Genomic DNA, 24701 nt, shown 5'->3' with positions numbered 1-24701 from the left:
ATGTAAACAATCGTAAATAGCATGTTAACATCCAGTTAAAAAATTTTGTACTCTGAAAATGCTTTACTTTTTTGGTATATATTTTATGGCATACTTACATGAATTAGGATATGGATCTTAGCCAACAACTTGGTTCTGCAGCAGAAAAAAATGTTCAATCGCAGAATGAAGAGGAAAAATACTGGCTGTGGTCACTCTGAGGAAAGCTGATTAAGAGCAGGTTGTGTAAGATGTCATCTGAAATACTTCATATTGATGCAAACTGAGGAAAAGAAAAACAAAAAAAGACTACTAGTTTACTGTTTTGCTACAGTTTTACAGTGCTAACATTGAGGGGTTTTCAACAGATGGTCACAAAGATGTGTTGCATTTGACAGACATTATGGGATCTGATGATTTACTAAAAAAATAAACACATGCAAATTCATGCAAGGAAGCAACTGAAGCAACACATTCGGGAAGGGCGGTGGGGCTTTAGATTGTCTGCTGCTGTTGTGGGGACTGTAAATAATACTTTAAAAAATTACAGCGTCTCTGAAGTTTAAAAAAATTAGAAACGACAACTGTTTCCTCGCTGCATGAATAACCTTAAAAAAAACATCTTATAAGATTAAATTTAACATTAAAAATTTATTCAAATTCATATTTTTTTAATAATTGGGTTTCATCTGCTTGAACTTTAACATAGTGACCCAAAACAGTTTCCTTCAAAAGGATTATAGATAAAGTGAAATCACCTTTCGTTTGTCAGAAAATGAACAGAGAGCATTCCTTTGCCTCCCAGCTGCATAAACTAAGTGCCGGATGGTCTCTTTCCAATTTTTTAAAAGATTTACCGACAACTTGTAACACTTTTTATTAAATAATTGTGGCCTCTGTGACTGGCTGTTTTGATCTAATAACTTCTAGGATATTTATTTTATAAATAGAATTTTACTTCTTTTTATGGTGTGGGGGAACATTTTACAGTTTAAACAACAGAAAGGTCATTGTGCAGTAATCGCTTCTATTGTCTTAAAAGTCAAAGTAAAACTTTTGAGAGAAAGGAAGTAAGATTAAAAATTAAAATTGAAATTCCTAAAGACACCATAGGAATTAAGTTAGCATTCTGCTTTTTTGTAAAATTCAGGTGTCACACATTTGTAAACTGCCTTTTATTACAGCTGCAGAAAAAAACTTCTTGAATTTAATACAGTCAAAAAACGGTGGGAGCCTGAACTGAGTAAATTGAGTATGCATAATCATCATAAAAACATAGCTAAAGATAAACTATTTAATCAAATGTGTTTAACTTTATTTTAACTGCGGCATGACCTATTATTATTAATTGACTCATAAAGCACAGAAAAATGTGATTTAAGTGAGTTTCATCTGCAAGATTTCACCTTACTGATGCCCGTTTAAACATTTTCATAATTTAGATGTGACTGTAAAAAATGTTGATGTTTTTTTTTTTGTTTTTTACAATTTATTAGTATTTTTTTTTACACTTTATAGAGCTGCGATCCTAAAAACACAAGAGCATCATTTGCACGATGGAAAATCCCAGGAGCTTTCTGATTGGCTAGATCGTCTGTCGCTCCTTCTATGACGCCACTTCCTTTTTCTTTACTCTAGCACGTGTAAATAGTACGTGTACAGAACATAGTGCCTAAATTTTCTTTTTTGGACATAGTCCTCAGGTTTTCCATTCGGTTTTCTTCTGGTAGGCTTTGCCAGGGAAGTTTTCAACATGGTGAAGCCGAAGTTTAAGGGGAAATGCTCGATTAATCCCTCATCTTCCAGCAGCAACCCCGGTGAGCTAAAGCACAGAGCTAGCACACGTTTGTTTACACTCGATGCTAACTACTATGGCTAACGAGTAAAGAAAACGTTTTGCCGGCTCAATTGCTAAGCTTAAGTGTCAACCAAGCTAAAGCAGACATACGTTTTACTTCTTTAATTTGAGAAAGCGGACTGTTTGTTGCTGCACTTAACCGAATAATTCTGTCAAGTTTTCTGACATTTTGAACTTGAAGTGAACTAACACAAAACAATCTTCTCTAGTAGTAAAATATATGTTGTTGTTAGGACAATAGATTAGACATGTTTGAAAAACCGATACAGGTTTCACTAGTGAAGGAATAACTTGACTACATCTTGTGCGTTTTACAGATCGGGCAAAGGGAGCTGGTGGGAACAACATGAGGGACCGAGCCACAATCAAGCGTCTGAATATGTACAGACAGAAACAAAGATGGTAATTGATTCTCAACAGGGATCTTATTTATCTTGCTTCTCTATAGATATTTATTGTAACTTTAATCATTGGTTTTGTTCACACTGATGCTGAGTTTCTGTTCGCAGTAATAAACATGGAAAAGTGATCAAACCCCTACAGTATCAATCTACAGTCGCTCCAGGAACTGTAGCCAGAGTTGAGCCAAACATCAAGTGGTTTAGTAAGTATCATCTTCATGCTGTATATGTGAATGTTGTGTGTCTTAAATTGTATCATAAAAAAATCATGGAAGCTATAAAAAAAGGCTTGAAATTTAGGCTGTAATGAGCATTTATTATTTAGCTTAAATAGCTGAAAAATAATAATAACCTGGTAGACAGAAGCAACAGTCTGGGCCAGGTGTGGGCAAACTGCAGCCTATTAAACTACTTAATCTGGCCCACCAAGATGGAATAAATTATATTGATAAATCCTTAAAGTTTAATTTTCAATTCTGGAGTGTCCCCATAAACGGTGCACTACAAATAGGTTGAGCTTTGTTTAGGTGTAGACAGTTGTTCTGCATTCATGTGGTGTTGGAAGGCTTGTTGTCTTTCTTACGGTCATGTGCGTTTTCTGTGTGGAGCGGATATTTTTCCGATCATTCCAACACCACATAAATGCAGCATTTCTCTAAGTTTGCTTTTTTTCACCTGAGGAACAGCCACCCATTGGTGTAATTGGCACTACAATAAAAACAAAAGCCACAGTTTCAAAAGAAAACTTCCACAATGTTCTGTCTTAAAACATGTATATTCATTTTCAATCTAAATTAAAACATGTTTTTGTCCAGATACCATGTTATTTCCTTCTTTAATGAGATGGATTACCAAAACACTCCATGCATCAAATTTTAGAACCTTTTGTGGCCCAGGAGTCAAAAGGTTTGCCCATCACTGGTCTCGGCAGAAATGCCCTGAAGGCAGAAACTTTCTCCAGCCCTTCCAGGATGACTCGGATGTGTTGCCAGGCCAGACACGTCCAGATTATTTCCCCAGGAAGGCATCCAGGAGGCAGAGGTTGTCCCAGAGCTGTCCCAGCCTGGCTTCTGTGGCTGTGGAGGAGCAGGGTCTCTACTCCGAGTTCCTTCTGTGTGGCTGAGCCCCTGACTCTTGCTTTAAAGAGGTGCCCAGTCCCCCTGCAGTGGAAGCCCATTCTGGCTGCATGTATCTGGGAATTTATTGTTTCCAAAGTTCATGACTATTGGTGAGGGCAGAAACATGAATTGACCAGTAAAATGAGAGTTTCGCCCATTTTGGCTCAGCGCCCCTCCTTATTCTGCCATTGGATTACTGCACCCGCTGCATCTATGACTCTCTCAATCTCACTCTCCATGCTTCCCTCATATTTAAGTGAGAGACCTCAACAAGAAAGGTACTTAAACTCTTGTAGTTGGAGCATGACCTTTCCATCAATCTGGAGAGGGTAAATGATCGTTTTACTAGTCAAAAACCACAGCGTCAGACTTTGAGGCGTGTGCTCTGCATGTTTCAAATTTAAATGGTAAATGGCGTATACTTATAAAGCGCTTTTCTACCTTCTTTCGAATAAGGCCCAAAGCGCTTTACAGTCACAGACCCGTTCACCCATGAACACACACGTTCACACACTGGTGGCGGCTCCGCTGCCGAACACTGGTGCCAACCTCCCACCAGAGGCAAGGTGGGATTCAGTGTCTTGCCCAAGGACACTTCAGCACATGGGCGTGCTAGTAGGGAATCAAACCTGCAATCTTACAATCATGGGAGCGACCGCCCTAGCACTGCACCATGGCCGCCCGAAATGAGAAATATTCTCCTTTTCCCTTGAAAATTGAGTTGTGTCAAACCAATATGTGCAGATAAATTACTGTTTTTACATTTTATTTTAGTCATTTATCATTAAATTCTGCAGTTCAGGGGTTGACCTGACGTCATTGTTTCACACGGGACATTGTGAGATTTTACCCTCTTTCAACTTGGACCTTCTGTTTGTTCCTCTCATCTTCTTTGGGCAACCAAGAGCCTAACTGATCTCCGTCCATTTATAGACTGTGTGAAGTCTGAGGAGCTGAAAGAAATGGAAGTGATAATAACTGGTTAATTATTGAATAGACTGCCATCAATACAGCCTTAAATTCTCACCTGTACAACACACTGCTTTGTTTCTTCATATTAGCTCAAATTTAAGTAATAGAGATGCTTAATGACAGCTTAAAATCGGGTGTTATGTGACTAAAATACATAGTATGATATAATAGTTCCAAAGTTTTGTGGTGCTGTTTTTATCAGGAAATGCTCTTTGAGGCCGTAGTCCAACTTCAATCTAAAAGACTTTTAATCACAAGAATCGACTGCTGTTCAAACAAGCGTTTTTAAGATTCCTAAAATATGATTTATGATTCAAACATCATGGCTACCAAGTCACAGCTAATTGACCAAACGTGACATACACAATAACACAAAAACATGTCTCTTTATGTCAGACCTCCCTCCACACAAAATGGTGCAAAATAGCTTTGAAGAAAAAAACGCCGCAAGAAAAGTTGGTTACATTTCAGTGTAGCGCTTTCATCGTAAAATAATAAACCGTCTTCTTCCAAACCCACAGAATCCCCTCTAGGATCACCGGGTTGCTGGAGCCTATCCCAGCTACTGTTGGGCAAAGGCAGGGTACACCCTGCCCAGGTTGCCAGTCTGTCGCAGGGCCAACAATAAAAATGAAGTTCAGCTGACTTCTTATTGAGATTTTATCAGTTAAAAGTTGGTTATTATTTCTCTGAGTGAGGGGAAACAGAAGAAACTAATCAGTTATATTGTAATTATGTCTAAAAAGAAATCCAAAGGAGTCTAACTTAAATATTTCTTTGGTGTTGTGTTTCAGCAAATACCCGGGTGATCAAACAGTCGTCTCTTCAAAAGTTCCAGGACGAAATGGGGGCTGTGCAGAAGGACCCGTATCGTGTTGTGATGAAGCAAAGCAAACTGCCTATGTCTCTTTTGCACGACAGAGTCAAAGCCCATGTGAGTCGGAGGCCTTTGAGCCTCTTTTGCCTTTCAATGCCTCTTCCGATTTATGTATTTCTTAATACAATAAATGACTTTTCTCCCCTCCCTTCCTGGGAAAGAAGTCTTATTTTTCCATATTTTGGCACAATGTTCACAAATAAACCCAGAGGACCTTGATGTAGGAACATGGTTTGAATATTTCTGAGGCTGTTGTCGTCTGCTGTTGTGTATGGATTATGGTTGCTTGTCATTTGTTTTCGTCCTTTTGTTCTGCCATGAACAGTTACTGTGACGCATAGTAACAAGGCTGGGGCTGAAGTACGACATCATTTTTTTTCTGTCTGAGCAATTAATACAAAAAAGTCGTGAACAAATCATTTTGTGGCCGGGATAAACAAATGACGTCCTGCTTATTTTGATCTTTTCTTTCTTCTTTGTGTTGATTAATAGAATAGGATATGCTCTAAGAATGGTTTTATCTGTATTCATAGAACTCTAAAGTCCACATTTTAGACACAGAAGGCTTTGAAACCACATTTGGACCCAAGGCTCAGAGGAAGAGACCCAGTCTTATGGTGGATGACGTGAAGGATCTTCTGGAACGAGCAGAGGCATCAGCACTGAGCTACAACTCCGACCAAGACAAAGACTTGGTAACAGAGGACACAGGAGTCCGGTGAGATTTCCACTCACTCTGAATACTTCAAGAAGCTGTCAAAGTGTCTTGTTTGAGGGCAGTTTTATCCTTTGTTTCCCCGTTCCTTTACTGATTTTAGGGAAGAAGCAAGAGAAGAGATTTTCAAAAAGGGTCAGTCGAAGAGGATCTGGGGAGAACTTTATAAGGTTTGTTATAGTTTTAAAGGTTTTTCATTTTGGAAAAAAGTGGTCAATGACAACAAAATGTTGTTGGAATCAATTTAATGCTCAGCAATTAAGTGAAACAGGGTGTTTACACAACAGTTTATTGAAATTGCCTTGATACAAACTATCTAAAAATAAAAGCTGGTTTTTGCTTGTTGGAGACAAACTACGGGAGAAAGTTTGCTCTAAAATGTTAGTACCATCTGGTACAAATGAATAACTATCATCATGGCCAGTACAGCCATAATATTATATTATTCTACACAAAACAAAAGTGTTTCTGGAAACGCAAATCTTTCTTTTCAGTTAAAATAATAGTTTATAATAAATGGGGGCTGCATGCTCTTTTGACTGTGCCTGCTTCTCTGCAACAGGTCATTGATTCCTCTGATGTCATCATCCAAGTCCTGGATGCCCGGGACCCCATGGGAACACGCTCTAAGAGCATAGAGACATATCTAAAGAAGGAAAAACCCTGGAAACATCTGATCTTTGTCTTGAACAAGTGTGATCTCATCCCCACCTGGGTTACGGTGAGGTCTTTTGGTCTTTATTTTATTTTATTGTCTGTGCACAATCTTCAGATATTTTAGTCTATTTTCAACATTGGATACTTAGTAACAGTTTCTCTTATATATTTTCTTGTGAACAGAAACGATGGGTGGCTGTTTTGTCCCAAGAGTATCCCACTCTGGCTTTTCATGCCAGCTTGACCAACTCTTTTGGTAAAGGCTCCCTCATCCAGCTCCTTAGGCAGTTTGGCAAGGTAAGAAAACATCTCAACTCCAGAATCTCCTTGCTTACCCTATATTTTATTATTCTTTTTTAAAGAAAGTTTTAGCTGTATGCAGACCAAACTAACATGGAAAACACAAGTCGACTCTTTTTTTCCATTGCTGTCATGTTAAAGGAGCTCGTTCCCAAAAGCTCTGTGGCCAATTCAGGTCAACTTTTTCTCAGATTCGTAATCTTATCTTTATTAAAAACAAAATATTGAAACCATATCAGATCTTGATCACAAACTACAAGACAAAGTTAAAAAGCTAAGTGTGAGGGAACATATGCTGTTTCTATAGGATTTAGAAGTTGGATAACATCTTAAGCTTGTTTAATAACGCAGATCGAAGTAAAAGTGTTGGCTGTTTGATGGTGTGGAGTGTTCTGGTTTGAGTTCATCTAATAGCAAAGATGATTGACATCCCTAATGACTAAGAGAAGCAACCGTTGCTTTGTAGTCAAGGAAAACTCTTAGTCTGTTTCCAAGTTGGAATTCATTCTGCATGAAAACATTTGCAAATAAAAACCGGTCAAGATGATCTGCAGAAAAGTGTTGTTCACAGCGAGTTTGCCTCCAGGTCAGCTTGTGCTTGAAGGTGCACGCTGTCTGCTGAAGGCTAAGGCCAGGCGTTACTTTGAAGACAAGAAATGAGAACCATATTTTCATTTTTGGCTGTTTGGGCTCATTAAAGGAGGATGACCCCTTATTGGGACAGCACAATTCAAAAAGTGAGATTCTTGCTTTTACTATTATCTGTTGTTTTTGCAAGAGAAAAAATCCTGTATGCTTCATAAAACCACCTGACAGTATTTTTTATTTATTTTACATACTACAAATTTTCACTGCACTGTATTTATAACATAGCTTTTTTTTAATTTCTTTGTTGCATGTTGAGGTTTGCTGATCAATAAAGATAGAATATTCTAACTCTGAAGAAAAATGTGATTGATCAGCATTTCTAAGCCTTTAATGGAATAAAAAACATGCGAAAGACTCTGAATGTTCATCTTTGGGCTCTTTTTTAGGAGGCTACATGTTTAAGTTTATTAAAGTAAAAATGGAAAAAAGAAAATGCTTTATCTGACACCCAGCTTGTCAAATTGCTTTTTATAGAGATAAATTGATCATTGCCATGTCAATGTTCCTGTAACGATGTATATTAAAAGGTGCTCTCTGATCAGTGCATCAGTCTTAAAACAACAAATTTACAGCTAATAAAAATGTGGTAGACTTATCAAAACAAGTGTGGTGGTTAGCGTTCTAACCTCACAGCAAGAGGTCCTCCGGTTCTAGTCCCAGATCTTTCTGCGTGCAGTTTGCATGTTCTCCCTGTGCAGGCGTGGGTTTTCTCCTGGCACTCCGGCTTCCTCCCATCATCCAAAAACATGCTTCATCTGTGAATTGGTTACTCTAAATTGTCCCTAGGTGTGAATGTGAGAGTGCATGGGTGTGTGATTGTGGCCCAGACAGACTGGTGACCTGTCCAGGGTGTCCCCTCCCTTCACCCAACAGTGGCCGGTTAGGCTCTGGCAGCCCCGTGACCCCATAAGGGAGAAAACGAGTGCAGATGGATGGAAGAATTAAAAATCGAACGTATGACCGCACACAATCAATATAGGTAATTAAAACATTCTGTACTATATTAGATAATTCTAGACCTGCAGACTTGAATTGTTTAACATTATGTCTTAGCAATGTACAGATAATTAAATTGCATTTTTGTAAAAACTGAGCTTAAATCTATTTGTCTTTGTTTATTTTAACCTGCTCTGTTTGCCTGAAAGTAGTGTTTTAAATAGGACCTAAACTTAATAATTAGTACCAGATAATCAAGTGTACTTTAGGATGCTAGAGGAAGATCTAAAAAACCTTCAATCTTCAGAAAAACTTCCAAATTTTAGTTGTTTATTTAAAAAAATGTAAATTTGATTTTTTTAATAGTATAGTTTCTCATAAATATTCCTTTATAAATTGATTGTAATTTTGATGATCATGGTTTACAGTCGGGGAAATGAGTGTGTCAGAAAGTTACAGAATTGCATCAGAACAATTAAGGCTTAAAATGTTTTGGTGTAGATGCTTTAACCTCACGCCTATGTTGTCAGGAAAAATTTTCCTTGTATGAAAATACAAGAGGCATAATCAATTTGCTGTGTAACTAAAATGATAATTAAATAAATCATATATATACAACAGATGAATTGGTATTAAGAATACAATGTTTTCTAATAGTAAAGGAATTACGTCATAAAAGTTTTAAAGTTTGTTCTTGTTTGGAGTCGTTTTTGCTGTTGGAGGAAAAACAATTCTTGAAGTGAGCAACTTTTATGCCTTTGGAGCAAATCCTTGTGGTAATTTCCTGCTGAGAGCAGAGAGTACAGCCAGTGATTTTATCAGTTGTGTCATTCACTTTTCGAGCAGCACGTTTATGAGCAGCGCAGCAGCCAGGCTTCTCACTAAGACCGGCTTCTTCAGAAGCCTCAGAAAGAACTACTGTCCTTACTTTTTTTTCTTTTTTGTTTTACAGCAGCTGTTGTGTTTCGTGTTCATGTAAGAAAATCTGTTGTGTCATCCCAGAACAGTGAAGACTACTGCCCATTTTAATCATAAAAACATTTTTTTTTTTAAAGTAGCGGGTTCACAGACTTCTCCTGTTAAGCATGGGAGAGAGTGGATTATGATAGGGGCTGGGAGTAGTAAATCAGCCATAATTTTTTTTTGTTTCCACAGAAAGACTTGAGAATATTCGTCCTCCTTTGGCTGCTTTGGAGAACAATCCCCGACACGTTCATTTGCTCTGTGTTTGCATGTTTTGGGGCCTCTTTGATAAGGGGAAGTTCAGCGAGTTGAGGTCAAGATGCTCGCTCTGCCTTTTCAGAACATTCCATCTCTTTGCAGCAGAAACGTTTTTTTGGGATACTTCCTCTGCATTTTCTTTTTTTTTTTTTCCCCTCTTAAATCCGTCCATCTGTGTTTACTTTTGTTGTGCCATCCCCTCCGTTTCTGAAACATTGGACTAAATTTGTTCAAAATGGCTTCTTTATACATATCATGATTCATTCTGCTGCTTCTGGCAGCAGGCAAATGATCAATAAACACTGGTTCCTTTGGCTCCTTTCACATGCCTCTGCCTTAACTCTGCTTTCTAAACATTTGAAAAATGATGTGAAGTGCTTCAGATAATGAGCCTTCCTTTCCTTCTTTGTACCCTTCTCATCCCTTTATTCTCTTGATTTAAAAAATTACACATTCCAGAATTTAATCTGGCTTTTATAAATGTTCTGTAGGAAAGTGTTTTCCGTCTTTTCTGCTCCTTAGCAGCTCTGTACTCATATTTATATTACCCATTGCATTTGCATCATCATACATGCATAAACACTGTTTTTTCATGATCAGAATAACCACAACAAATACTCACATTATGTTCCAAAACAAAATAAAAATTGCGTAATTTGTGTACAGTCACAATATTGGGGGGGGGGGGTGTAATTAGGAAACTTTCTGGCTATATTCTGATTGTTTGAAAAGATGCACAAAAGTATTTTCTGTTTATAAAGGAAGCACATCTGTGAAAACAAAAGAAAAAGAAACTTCTCCATTTCTTTTCTTTTTTTTTACCTCTCGCAGCTCCACACAGACAAGAAACAGATAAGCGTGGGTTTCATCGGATATCCAAATGTGGGAAAGAGCTCTGTGATCAACACTCTGCGCTCCAAGAAAGTCTGCAACGTGGCGCCGATCGCCGGAGAAACAAAGGTAAAGTCGACGTCATCTTTGATCAGTCAAAAAAGAACATGACAATCTAGTGTTTTTTAACATGAGATGCTGTGTATCTCTGCACATTTACTTTCCTGTTGAGAGAGACATCTTACTAGTACCAAAGGCTAAGGGTAATATTTCAGACATTGTGCTTTCTCTGGTACAAGCACCACATTTGACATGGCCCTCTTTCAGAAGAGCCCATTTGCCATGAGAAAAATTCCAAATTGTTACAAAAATATTCGATTTTTCTTTTTCCCGGTCTCAACAATGTCGGCTGTTGATGCACAAACTGCAGTCTTTAAACTTGAGGGGTACCTAGACCAAAAAGACCATCACTTCAGGTTGCAGTAAAGACTAAGTGGACCTGACGGGTCAGTCTGCAGGTTTTCCACTGATACAGAAAAGCAGCCTTCAGCTATTTCTGCAATGTTGTTGCTTCCCTAAAACAATTTTCACGCTTAGAGTCAACCGAAACATCTTAGATCTCCATTTCAAATTCCATTTATGAAAGAAGTTAAAGCTAATGTGCTTATGTCTATCTATTGTAAAGTCAGTTCTTTCCTGCTTAAAGCCCCACTCTGATGAAAATTGTGTTTTTAAAACATGTTCTTGTGACATTTTTTTAATGATGGAGGACATATATAGAGAAAATTAAGCTTACATTTGTATTTCTTAGTATTTCTTTATCCAAATCATTGTGAATCAGGAACAGAGGAAAAAGGCCATTGGGAAAAAGAGCTAATTTGCTTTGTGGTAAATAAGTTGGGCGGGCCACAAGCTCACTGCTCCAAGCTCGCAGCTAATGGCGAGGGAAGTGGCGGGCTTGCTCCGCCCCAATGGTCCCCCTCACTACTCAAAAGCAAATTTCTAATGAACTACTGCTGCTCTGCAAAGACATGTCCAATAAACAAAAGCACTTTTTTGATTTTGGCACAAATGACAATCGTAATTAGAAGACCACTGGAACGCCTTTGAATAAATAAAAGATGATTGATTTTGTTTTTGATTTTTTTAAACAGCGTTTTTCTAATCTGCTCTTTACTCAAGATTTGAATCAGACATGCTCATCAATGTAACTTTGGGCCTAATTTTCTTTATATATCTCCTCCATCATCCATCAGAAAAATTCCCCAAGAACTCGTTAAAAACCTGAACCTGATTGGTTTATGGAGCATCTTCTCTCTAAATTAAATTTTTGATTTTTGTCTGCGTCCAACATTAGTAAAAAAAAAATTTAGAGCACTACAAAATATTTCTGTATTGCATCGTGTTGTACTCCTTTTTATATAAAAATCCTACTTTTCCAAAATAAAAAAACACATTTCTGCTGAGTTTGCTTCCTATTAGACAACAAGCTTATAAATGCTTTTTGTTTCATTTGTTTTTGCTAATGCAGGTTTAATTAACAGCACTGTTTCTTTGAGTTGTGTAGGTCTGGCAGTACATCACTTTGATGAGACGCATCTTCCTCATCGACTGTCCTGGTGTGGTCTACCCATCAGAGGACAGCGAGTCTGATATTGTCCTCAAGGGAGTGGTGAGTTTGTTTTTTTACTACATACACCAGGATTTGTTCTAAATGGCCAGAGAATAAGAGTTTTAGCAAAAACAGGGCGATAATTATATCTATTATTACCTTAAGTACATCTAATGTATGAATTCCACATCTTCTGGATTAAAAGCTCACACTTGGCTCTGATCCCTGCATCCATTTTTAAGTTTAAAGGCTTCAAATTGACAGATTACAGGTTAACATTATGCTTTTTATGACTCCTCAAAGGTTCAAGTGGAGAAGATCAGGAACCCAGAGGATCATATTGAAGCGGTGCTGGAGCGGGCCAAGCCTGAGTACGTTCAGAAAACATACCGGATCCCTTCCTGGAATTCTACTGAAGACTTTCTAGAAAAGTTGGCGTTTCGTACTGGCAAACTCCTGAAGGTCTGTCTGCTTGAGTTTTCCTCCCTTATTTTGTTTTTGTGCCACTGGAACAGTAAATCTAAAAGGTTTGTCTTTTTAAAACAGTTTGTTACCGCGTCTGGCAGGTTCATAAAAGTATTGAAAAATTGCTTGTGTATTTCTTAAATGTAAATATTTTATAGTGATTTCTAGTTGTTTGTTGACATTGCATTCAAATAACCTCTTCTGATTTATTCATGATTAATCCATTAAATCCAAAGGTTCCATTAATGACTATATTCCTTTGATTTTTTAATCTGTACTGTGAAGGGAGGTGAGCCGGACATTAGCACGGTCTCCAAAATGGTGCTGAACGACTGGCAAAGGGGTCGGATCCCTTTCTTTGTGAAACCACCCGGACCTGAGGGAGATCCCGAGGTTGGAACTTGTTCACTCCTGCTGTCCAGTAATTTTTTAATGCATCTTTTTGTCTGAATCACTCACCTATTCTCTTTAGGCTGATAAACTATTGCCTGTTGAAGCACCACCAGATGCAGAAGAAAGCATGCAGGAGGAACAGACAGACGCTTCCGTTTCAGCGGAACAAGAAGAACAGCAGCAGCAGAGAAAGAAGGAGCAGGTCCAGAAGATCCTCGCTAATGTCCGGCAGAACTTCGGCAAAATAAATGTGGCCCCAGAGTTCAGCGAGGAAGATCTGGTTCCAGTGGAGATGCCTGACTTGGACATGTCTGACTTTTCTGGCTCCGAAGCTGAGGAAGAGGACGCTGAAGATGAGAGATTAGAGGAAGATGACAGCAACGTCGACAACGATGCCGAAAAAAGCACCGGAGACGCTGAGATGTCAGTCCCCACAAATTCTCAGACGGAGACCAACATGGAGAAGGACGCCAAAGGTTCTAAACAAGTCCTTCAAGAGTTGGACGCAAAGATCGCCAAGTACAAGCATTTCTTGGACAGAGCTAAATCGAAGCGCTTCTCTGCAATCCGGTCAGTGCTTTGTTCTAGATCTCACTTTACACATTTCATCTTATCTGCTTTCAGCTTTTGTGTTTTTATCTTAAGGTATTTGAGCCTCAGAGGATGAGCAGTCATCATTTTCACTCCTATTATGCGTATTTTTCCCATCATGCATTTCTTTTTGTTCTTTAATCTGCAATTCTTGTTGAGTTGAAGGCCTCATCTCCGAGAACAAATTCAAATGACAGCCGTAAAGTTACTCCCGGTCCAACTGAATTACTGTTCATTGCAGCAGATCTCAACAGAAGAAAACAATTTTCTTTCCCTGGTTACGGGTTCCCTTTTTTTCTCTCTGGACAGGATACCAAAGGCTCTTTCTGACAAAGTGTTCACAGACGTTAAGACTAAACAAGCAGCAGCCAAACAGGCACAAAAGAAAGCCAGTCAGACAACAGGTATGTCTCCTTGTGGTGTTGCATACGGAATCGGGCTTTAGTTTATATTTTAAAAAATACTGATTTGTGTTTTATTCAGCTGTAAACATGAAAAACAAGAAGAGGAAAGTTGAGGAAGATGATGAGTCCACGCAGTCCAGACTGACGTCTAAACAGGTTTGCAGCCTTTGATCGTGATTCTGAAAGTGAAGCAGCAAGGAAGAAACATGTATTTGTTTTGAGTCTTTCATATGGATTTCTGATTCTTTATCATTTTTTAGAGACGAGCAATGGAACGAGCCCAGAAGGTGAAGAAAGTGGGTGTGCGCTACTATGAAAGCCACAACGTCAAGAACAAGAACAGAAAAGTTCCAGTTTCAGCCGCCAAGGGTCAGAGGACAAAAAGATCCAAGCAGTAAAATTAAGAAAGTAATTGACCAAAAAATATGCAACAAATCTTTATTTAAATTGGCATTTTATCAAAATAAAACAATTGAACAAAAACTCTGATTCATCTGTTTTCATCCACATGAAAATAATAGCATAATATGTGAGGTTAAATTCATCATTCCTAGGTTTATCTCTTAACCTTAAAAAGATGTGGATTTTGTATGTTTAACTGGTAAATTCAGTCAGTTTAACCAAATCTAACAAGGAGTAATCGGTTTTAAAAATTCTAACGTTTTTAAGACGTAGCTGGGATCTTGGTTTGTAAGTTTATTGCTGAATGTACATCTTCCAGCTGATTCTGAAAAGAGAAGAATGATAGTTATACTTTTTACACAATCAAGTCTGTTTCTAAGATGAAAAGTCCAAAATTAAATACTTCTTTCTGAGAAATGTTACAAGATCACCTTGAGTTGTTGAATGACTCTCTCTTTGCGCTGAATCTCCTCATCGTGCTGTTTATCTTTAAGCTGTTTCTCTTCAGCCTCTCTGTTTTCAATCATATCACATTTGTCTTTTAACTCATTTAGTTGCTTCATCAGATCTTTGTTTTCAGCCTCCAGGTCTAAGATCTAAGAGAGTGATAAAAGCAGATGGGTGAGGTAAATGTGCAATGTTCTTTTGGATCTGTAAAGTGAAGAAATGGTGCTCCCTGCAGGGCTTATGACCAAGGTACAAAACACATGGAATGAGACATTTGTTTCTTATAGAACAAAATGCAGCGACAGCTGCAAAGTACAACTTTACAGTTGAAAAAAATACACTTTTTTGTGACCATAAAACCATTCATTTATAGGATGTACCTTTTAAAAATTTTTAGTTATTGACTTCAAACGATGTATATATTTTCTATATATAACAAATTTTACTTATTTTCCTTTTGATAGTTTCCTTTCAAAATCAAATAGATCCTGTGCCAAATAAAATCCTCCTCCTGCTGCTGTAAATCTGCTTGATTTTACAATGTAAGAAAGTCATACTTGACATTTTATATCTTTTTGGATTTGGTGCCTCGTCATCCTTTTTCTCCTTTCACCCTCAAATATAAAAATGACAACATTGGCGTTCAGTAAATTCCAACAATATATTTAAACATGTAGATTCAAATTTAGGAGATTTGCCTCTGCACATCAACTTGAGAAGATGCGCTTTAAGCTTATTCTAATAATAAACAACTCTGAAAGTTGATTGTTTACCATCATGATGCTCAGTAATTTGGCATGTTAAAAATAAAAAAAAAGAAATGTCAAAACCTAATCAACTAAAACAAATGAACCAAAAATAATAACCTATTTGTTTAAATTGATGGAATATCAATTCAAATAAAGGATCCACAGTGGGGGGATAAAATAGGCGTTTGTACAGCATCTCGAGAGCCTCAGGTTCCAGGGGGGTATTCCAGAAAGCAGGTTATGCTAGCTCCCACGATAAGTTTGAGGCTAAGAAAGTTGATAACCTCAGCTTTCGGTTCCAGAAATGGAGGTATGTTTCAGGGTAGGTCAAGTTACCATGGCAACTCATGCTCTGAACATAACCTGGTCCGGAGCAGGTTTAGTTGAAGCTTAGTTTGTTTACAGAGAGGTGAAGCAGCATGGCGTGTCCATTTGAAGATGATTTAGTGGATGAAAAAGCTCAGATAATACTTTTTCCACCATGAGAGGGTGATAAGACCACATATGGATGTTGGAAAGATAAACTTTTTTACTTTGATCTAACGTAATTATTTGCTTCAGTTAAGATAAATCATTTTTTTCATAAACTTAATGGGAGTTTTTCAGGTTTTTTTTATGACTAACACGGGAAAAAAACTTACTTTTTTCTGTGTTTCTTCCTTGCCCTGCTCACCGTGCAGTGATTTCCTCATCCCAAAAGCAATGCTGCTCTCAGACAAGTTTTGGTAGGCTCTTATCATCATCTGCATCTCATTTCTGACCCGGCACAACAGCAGACCTCTCTCCGCACATTCAATGGTTACCTGTCTGATGAGTTCATCTCAAAAAGGAAATAAGATGCATAATACATTTATATTTCATAACTATCCACATTTTTACTCGGAGATGAGCTTTGTCCCGACCCTCCGCTGTCTTACCGAAACACTGGGAAAACAGAACCCAGCGGATGGGGCAGATGCCAGTTGGTTTGGCCTTTTTCTGCTTTAGCTTTATGTTCAGCTGCTCCTGCAGATGAATGACATCTTTCCTCGTGGTAATGGCTGTAGATACTTTCTGCACCCACTGTTGGTCCCCCTCTGTCCATTCTCTGTAATGGTAAGAAATCAGAATTTACTTGGAAAATCATTTGACAGTAACTTTTGGATGCTTTCGGGATCTTAGATTGTGTGTCAGCTTTTTATTTTTGAATTAAGTAAAAAGCAGACGTATGTGTGATAATGCACCTGTGGGCAATATTTGCTGTCAAGACTTGATCTTTTTAAGTTGATGAAAGTTGGACATTCACTGAGCTACAGGACCTTTCCTCTTTTCCTTGTTAGACATTAGGATTTGTTGGTGATCTTTGGATCACATAAAAACTACATTTGTTCCAACTGTAGCTGTTCCACTGTGTTGTTTAAAGTTTTTTGAGTTACATGGCATGAAAAGCATCTGTTTTACAAAAAAAAAGCCTGATTTTATTTGATTTCCCAGATTTGACTTTTGAGAAATAAAAGTTGAGGATGGTCATTGTGCTCTGGTGCATGCCACAGTCTATGTTTGTCTGCATAACTTAGGAAGAAGAATAAATAATAATGAATCTAGAATAAATAAATCTGAATCGTTGTGCTTAGGTGAGCTTTTGAGGTTTTCTTTTACCTAGGTGGTAAGATGGCATGCAAAATGTTTTCATCCAAATTCTGTGTAGGGGGAGATGGAACACCTGCTGCAAAGCTGGGAGCTGGAAGGTTGCTCAACGTTAGAGTACGTCCCTATTAACGAAAAAAAAGGGGGGAAAATTGTACATTTATTTGTATTATTATTTTTTTGTAATTTCTTTTATTATTTTTGAAGATTTTATTTGGTAGCCTTTCATTGTCCACAATAAAGAAATTATGGAAGTACAATGAGATTTCTAGCCTTAATTGATATAGTTTCTGGGCGCCAGTTAAATAGATCATTAACCATCAAGACTTACCTTTTGAGATTTTTTATCTCCTTTTGTTTTTACCAATATCGGATTATCGTATTTCAAGAGGGACTCGCCAAAAGAAGTCATCGTTTTGAGGTGAGAGAGCAAGTTACACGTTTTGTTAGAAATACCGTTTCACTGTTTGTGTTGTCATGGCGACACTTTTTCAAAATAAAATAATATTGATTTGAACAAAGTTTCATTTAAGAATACTTTTTATGTAATACGACACGTATATGTGTCATCAATGCTTCAGTCTATGACAAAAAAAACTTGAACATCACGTTTTCCCCATTTAAAACGAATTAGGCCATGGCGGAACCAACAATAGGGAGCACATGGAGCACGTCGAGGGGATTAATTTGAGTCACCGGAAACGGAAGTTTGTTTTCACAACGCCAGAAGTTTGGTAACGCATCAAAGGTTTTATTTTTTATCTTGGCTTGTCTTTGTCTAGCTACTGTGTCGTGTTTTGGTTGAATTGAGCTCAAATTTATTGGAAAAATAAACTAAAATGACTAAAGAAAAGCGAGACAGAAGAAGGGAGTCTCCAGAACGGCAGCCCGAAGTGAAGATAAAGCAGGAGAAACTGAGCCCGAGTAGCACTAGCAGGCCACACAGATCACGCAGTCCACAGGGGAGACGAGCTAGCAGGTAAATGTCTGAAGGTTTTACTACGATTCATGACGTAAAACTGTCTAAATATAAAACAATTCACAACATTATTTTTTTGTTGTACTTTCGCTGATGAAAATCTAGCTTCCGGTTTTCATTTTTGACGGTTACGGAATAAACACTTAACGTAAGGGATACCCGGTTGCTCCAAAAGAGTTTTGATCTGAGGTTTCTGTAAATCAAATAATCCTTAACACGTTTGTGTCAAAAGTAGTATAAGTATCTGACTCGTATCAAGTAAATCTTGTTTATTGTTCTAAGATATTTTATTACCGTCTTGCTGATAAATCAAGGTTAGACTAGAGACATAAAATTTGCTTTAATTTTTTTTTTTATTGAAATATACTCATTACAAAACTCTGGCAGACACAACAACACAATGATGCAAGGCACAGCTCTTCACGAAAAACAAAGATAAAAAAAAAACAAGAATGTATACATATATAAAAAAAACTATCAGCATAAATTAAAATACAAGGCAATCAACAATCTGGACCCTAGATTTGTAACCATTCTGTAGCAGATTTACAAATGTCATCAATGAAAGAATTTGAGTTGTGAATACATTTCAATGAGGATAAATACAATCTGACTTCATTTTTAAAACACAGGAAATTCGGCCGATCTTTTTTCCACTTTTGCTTATGAATATATTTTCCCAAAATCAGGAGGATGTTCACTATTTGTTGGCTCTTTTGGCAACTTACTGTTTTAAAACAAAATATGTTTTTCTGTGAATTGTATGTTGTTAATTTTTTGACTAAGCCAATTATGAAAATCTTGCCAGAATCTTTCACTGGTCTGGACATGAAAAAAACAGGTGTTGGGTTGTTTCTGGGGTTACCTGACAGAAATCACACGGATCAACCTCAAAGCCAAATCTACTTCTCAATGTCTCTGCCGATGGGTAATAATTGTTTATAATTTTGAACTGCATTTCTTTAATTTTGGGAACCACTGGCCATTTTATGAATTTCCATAGTTGAGCATCTGATGTGACAGGTGTCTCAGTTATTTTATATTTCACTTTTCTGTTAAAGTCATGGTATAATTTACCTCTAAAGGATTTGTTTAGCAATTTATTATCACGTTTTTTTTCACTAAATTTTATTTCTCCTATTACTAAATTTGGTAGTTTAATTTGAACATAGGAAGACAATATTGTATTTTTTATTAAATGTATTGAAGCAATTGGAATTGCTCAGCAGGTTTTCTGAAATTCCTCGGTTGAGCATTCAATATCATATTTACCTTTGAAGTCTCTTAACTGAAGAATTTCTCCATTTGAATCAAGAATATCACTTACAAAATGATCTTAAGATAAATATACTTTATTGATCCCAGCTTGGGAAATTGGGTTGATGCAGCGTCGGCGTTAGGCTCAAGGTACAAACATACAAACAATAGATGACAACAGAGAACCAGAACAATTTTATTTATTTTTTTATTTGAAATGGTTTATTTCAAGCAATTAAGTAGAAATAATACACAACAGCAATATAATCATCAGTTATACATTCATACAGTAACTAATCAAACTTAGGATAATTATACATATTAATAAATATTGCTTGAAAGGGAGTGGAAGGAAGCGAATTTATATAATCCCACCCCGTTATACTGTAACCATTTTATTACATGATTTATCAATATCCGGTTCCCAGTTTATATCATACAGAATTAAAAATCATAAGATATCGATAAAGCACATGACAAAGATGAATTACTTAAGTATTACGTCAAAAATAACTATTTTAGAAATCAACATGGCAAATGCAGATCAGTCATCTGAAATATATGCAGATTATGTTACTTATAAAAGCCATTCATATGAATAAAACATAATACTATATCAGTAAAGTAGACACAACACTGTTTCAGGAATTTTCATAGCAAAATTTCATCAAGTATCAAAAGTTAAAAACATGTGCAAAATTATGCTACATTAGGAAAGATTTTTGAATCAATTTATCAATTTTTGGAGAAAGTGAAATAAAATCATTAAAAGGCAATCAATTTAACAATTTTCAATAAGTCATTAATCATTTGTTTTACTTTTTTAAATATTTTTTTTGTATTTTTATTATTATTTTTTTTATAATAAAGTAATGCTGTAGGGGGAAAGTAAAAAGGGTCCATAACTGTCGATTGTCCAAGGTTGGTCTTTCTTCTTTAACTGATAACAGCCGTACTTCTGGGTTCAAAACAGAGTTTATAGTTCTCTTCGATGTTATGACTGCAGACATTAGATTCAGGTCCATATCCTTCTTCAGCTGATATCAGCGACGGTGAAAGTTGAGGTCAAGTTGTCTGCAGGTCAGAACTCTCTGCTGTTATTCAGGTGACGTCAGACATACAGAGAAAGTGGGGAATCCACGTGTCATATTTCTTGAAATTATTTGGCTCTTTGGTTTATTACTCCATGTTGTTTCAGACGACCGTGATCAAACACTTCTCAAAGTCCTTCATGGTGTTCACAACCAGAACCTTGGATCGGTCCTCTGGACCGAGCGGTTTGACGTAAATCCTGCAGCCTTTAATCAGAAAGAAACATCAGTGAAAAAGAACAGTTGTATTGTGTGACCCATCAGGAGAGAAAAACAGACAGACCTTAAATGAGTTTATCTATTGCACATGGATGACAAGTTATAGAGTCCAATGGAGTGAGGTATGAAAGATCTCCTGAAGCGGTTGGTGTGACAGCGAAGCTGCCTTGGCCTATTGGAGAAGGAGCTCCGCTGACGGTCAAGTACAGGATGGAGAGGATGCTCAGGATTATCCATGATGGATACCAGCTTATTTAAAGTCCTCCTCTCCATCACAGATTCAAACGTGTCCATTTTACAACCGATTACGGTGCCAGCTCTTCGGATCAGTTGGTTCAGTCTATTACTGTCCCTAGCAGATATGCTGCCCCCCCCCGGCAGACCACCGAGAAGAACAGAGTGCTGGCCACAATAGACTTGTGGTCGAAAACCAATTCTGATGAAACATTGTCTTCCTGTTTGTGGTAATTACTCTGTTGTTCCACAGGGTGGCGCAGTTAGGGGTGAAATTGCAACTAATCTACCTACTTTTTTGAACATGTTTTTGTGAATATGAAACTATATTGAGTCAGGATTAGCCATAAAGTCTTTTAACCATTTTATTCTAAAGGTTCTAACCGTTGATTCAAAATCAAAAAATTTGCTTCAAATTGTCCTGCATTAGTGGTTTTTATTTATTTTTGATTTATGCTATAACGCTAACAATATCTAATAATAACAATTCTTTACTGTATATAAAAATAGATGGAAAAAGATTCATTTTAAATAGACGAAATCCAAAGTTTCACATTTCACTTTGATTTTTCCTCAATAAGTTTCCTTTGTTCTTTGTAAAGGTCACCTGCCAGGACAAGGGACAACTCACCTGGTCGAAGGGAGACTTCTCCAGCGAGAAGAAGCAGCAGATCTCCCAGAAACAGAAGAAGCCGCAGCCCAAATCGTGGCAGTGATGTCAGAATAAAGCGGGTGATTAGGTTTCTAAATATCAGTTATGCAAGACAAAGCTTTAATTCCTTTTAGAAGCTCCAACAATATTAAACTATTAAACTTTATATGTTTACTTTAAAGATAACTCAGAAGGCCTTTTTACACAGCCACTCCTTGGTTGTCAGGGTGATGTGTTTGGCAACATTGTCATGTTGGAAGATCCAGACATGTTTCATCCTTAATGATGTCACTGATGGAAAGAGGTTTTTGCCAAAATCTCATCTTACCATCTCCAGTTCATCCTTTCCTTCCCCATAGCATGATGTTTTCACCCCCATGCTTCACAGTTTGGGTTTGGTGTTCTTGGGATGCAACTCAGCATTTTTCACCCTCCAAACATGGTATTTATATCACAAGTCTATTTTAGTCTCATCTGACCTCATCTCTGTTTTTTTTTCTTAAATTGAAGTATTAGTCTAAAAAAATGAACCTTCAAAATTGGAGACTGCAAATCTGTTTTGCCCCAACTTTTGAGTCAACATTCCATCATCTTTAGCAAAAAAAGAACAGGAAGGAGATGGGACTAGACGTCTAACAGTAAAACAAAAATGTTAATATAAAAAGGAAATATGGATACTAAATATTCCAAAGCAAGATTTTGTTGCTATTAGAATTCAAAAAGGCTGCATTTAGAAGTTAAAAACAATAACATTAAAAGTCACTGCTTTATTTTGCTTTGTGGTATGCAAGAAGTAGGTCAGACCCACTCTGGTAAGTGACATGCCATGCATGCCCTCCTATGGAAATGGAAAGCTCAGATAGACATGTTTTTCGTTTTTGCTTTATTTCTAAGTATTGCTGTATATGTGGGTTCTACTGTATTCATTTTGTGATACTAAACTTTAAAGTGTTTTTTTTTTTCTCTTCTTTTTCTCAAACTTGCGGTAAAAATATGAAATCATTAGTTTTTTTTTTAAATGTTTTCTTTCCAAATGTGACAGGAGCGGGACGAGCGTTCAGCAAGCAGTGATGAGCGAAGGCGGAGGAACGAGCAGCCAGAAGACAGGCGGAGCAGATGGGAGACAGACCGGCCGAGGGACAGAGACCGCGGAGGAGAAAGACGCCACGAGAGAAACGCACTCGAGTCTCAGCAAGCTGAACGACGGCAACACAACGCAAGACGCAGGGAGAACCGCCAGAGGCGCGAAGAAAACCAAGAACACGATTTCAGCCAATCTGAAGAAGGGGACAACAGCTCGAGTGCTCCTCCTGCCGAGAAGGAAAAGCCCAATTTTGAACTGTCTGGAGCGCTAACGGAGGACACCAACACGTTCCGCGGCGTGGTGATCAAGTATAACGAACCACCTGAGGCTCGCATCCCGAAGCGCAGGTGGAGATTGTATCCCTTTAAGAACGATGAGCCCCTCCCCGTCATGTACGTCCACAGACAGAGTGCCTATTTGTTGGGACGTCAAAGAAAAATAGCTGATATTCCCATTGACCACCCATCATGCTCCAAGCAGCATGCAGTGTTCCAGTACAGGTAGGAAGCATGCTCAGTGCAGTCTGGTTAAAGGTTGTTTTAGGAATATTCACATGGAAATCAGTCCAAATATGTGTCAGAATGTTGACACCACCTCACTTTACACCGGATTAGACATTTTCTCGTTAATACATCTGTTGGATTCTACAAATCTCGTTATCCCAGCACACTTTGATTTCTGTTAGATGTCAGAATATTATTAATAAGTTTTGCCGAACAATAATAATCAATAACCACCTAATTCCTGATTTCCTTTTTGAGTTGGTTCTAAAGCGCGTTTGGTTTTGCTCCCACAGACTGGTGCAGTACACGCGAGCGGACGGCACCACCGGCCGCAGAGTACGGCCTTACATTATTGACCTGGCTTCTGGGAACGGCACGTACCTGAACAACCAACGGATTGAGCCCCAGCGGTACTACGAGCTCAAGGAGAAGGATGTTCTCAAGTTTGGGTTCAGTAGCCGTGAATACGTACTGCTGCACGAGTTCTCCGACACAAGCGAAGTCGAGGCCAAGCAGGAGGAGGAGGAGGAGGACGAAGATGAAGGTGTTGATGCTGATGCGTGATTCACAAACACTCATTTAGTTTGAAGAAGATCAAGAATGTTAAGACTTTTTTCAGCAGGGAAAATGATAATGATAATAAAAAGAATATGATTGGCTAATTTTGTAAATGCCGTTGTGAAAGAATTCTTGCTCAAACCTGCCAAAACTCTCAAAGTTGACCCTTATTCTCAGGTTTGTGAGATGCATGACGCAGCTTCTCACCGTCAGATGGACACATCCAAAGTTACAAATATATTTTTGGATCAAACCACAAAGTACAACATTGTTTCTTGTCTACAGCCCCTCATAACTTTATGATAGAGGAATTTTAATTCTTTTATTTTTAGTCAACATTAAAAATTTTGCTTTTGTGATGTAGTTCAGGGAAAATGATTGTGCTTTTTTTTTTTTATTATTTTAAGCGACAGTTAAGTGTATCTTTTAAAAGTCACTCAGTTTCTGTCAGTTCAGAATTTATTTTTTATTGTAAATATTAAAATCAAGATTATTTGAACAGTTTGACTGTTTGTGTACGTATTTGTTTATGAACACATTTCTGCCTCAAATGAAAATTCTAGATGAGCTTTAGTTGTTTTACAAATTTTAAGAGCTGCTTTAAAACAGGACAATTTTATATATTTAATAACTATAATAACATTAATTGAGTTTTTAATAACCTTTTAAGAGACATGATTCTGAGTTTAAGTACAAAGTTCCTCAAATGATTGAATATAATGGCAGGAAAAAATATAGTTTACCACAAATGGTCACCTGGACAATACATTTTTAAAGTATCACGATGTTGCTCAGCATTTTAAACCATATTTTATTAACCAGTAACCAATAGTTATTAAAAGTGTTCAATGACTTAAAATTCTGCTACAAATCTTGTTCTCGTGGGTTTTTTTAAATTATAGCACATTTTCAATGTAGAATT

At 37.4% G+C, this 24701-nt stretch overlaps 3 protein-coding genes across 4 annotated transcripts; 2 read left to right on the top strand and 1 right to left on the bottom strand.

Moving 5' to 3' along the window:
• The first annotated feature begins 1536 nt into the window (after nucleotides 1-1536).
• gnl2 (G protein nucleolar 2) lies at nucleotides 1537-14461 on the top strand. The gene is made up of 16 exons (XM_011485655.4): nucleotides 1537-1796; nucleotides 2155-2239; nucleotides 2347-2441; nucleotides 5123-5262; nucleotides 5739-5923; nucleotides 6024-6090; nucleotides 6483-6641; nucleotides 6761-6874; nucleotides 10514-10642; nucleotides 12081-12185; nucleotides 12429-12587; nucleotides 12876-12983; nucleotides 13063-13553; nucleotides 13884-13978; nucleotides 14058-14134; nucleotides 14239-14461. The coding sequence occupies exons 1-16, from the start codon at nucleotides 1733-1735 to the stop codon at nucleotides 14374-14376; spliced, it is 2211 nt and encodes a 736-aa protein (XP_011483957.1). The 5' UTR covers nucleotides 1537-1732; the 3' UTR covers nucleotides 14377-14461.
• dnali1 (dynein, axonemal, light intermediate chain 1) lies at nucleotides 14403-17676 on the bottom strand. Its single transcript, XM_004078299.5, has 6 exons — nucleotides 17534-17676; nucleotides 17215-17327; nucleotides 16494-16663; nucleotides 16218-16396; nucleotides 14812-14976; nucleotides 14403-14705 (listed from the first exon to the last, which is right to left on the bottom strand). The coding sequence occupies exons 1-6, from the start codon at nucleotides 17612-17614 to the stop codon at nucleotides 14643-14645; spliced, it is 771 nt and encodes a 256-aa protein (XP_004078347.1). The 5' UTR covers nucleotides 17615-17676; the 3' UTR covers nucleotides 14403-14642.
• Nucleotides 17677-17723: 47 nt separating this feature from the next.
• On the top strand, nucleotides 17724-24283 carry snip1 (Smad nuclear interacting protein). 2 transcript variants are annotated; one of them, XM_004078297.4, is made up of 4 exons: nucleotides 17724-18181; nucleotides 21585-21714; nucleotides 22677-23218; nucleotides 23515-24283. In XM_004078297.4, exons 1-4 carry the CDS (start codon nucleotides 18042-18044, stop codon nucleotides 23783-23785), a joined length of 1083 nt encoding a protein of 360 aa, XP_004078345.1. In that variant the 5' UTR covers nucleotides 17724-18041; the 3' UTR covers nucleotides 23786-24283. The 2 variants fall into 2 exon arrangements, with proteins under 2 accessions (XP_004078345.1, XP_020565971.1); XM_020710312.3 differs by having other exon boundaries at nucleotides 17754-17936.
• Nucleotides 24284-24701: the final 418 nt, after the last annotated feature.

Source organism: Oryzias latipes, chromosome 16 (genome assembly GCF_053564925.1).
Source record: "Oryzias latipes strain Hd-rR chromosome 16, Olatipes_Hd-rR_3.1".
Classification (NCBI taxonomy): domain Eukaryota; kingdom Metazoa; phylum Chordata; class Actinopteri; order Beloniformes; family Adrianichthyidae; genus Oryzias; species Oryzias latipes.
The sequence above is the reverse complement of the archived record's forward strand: the minus strand, read 5'-3'. Positions and strand labels throughout refer to the sequence as shown.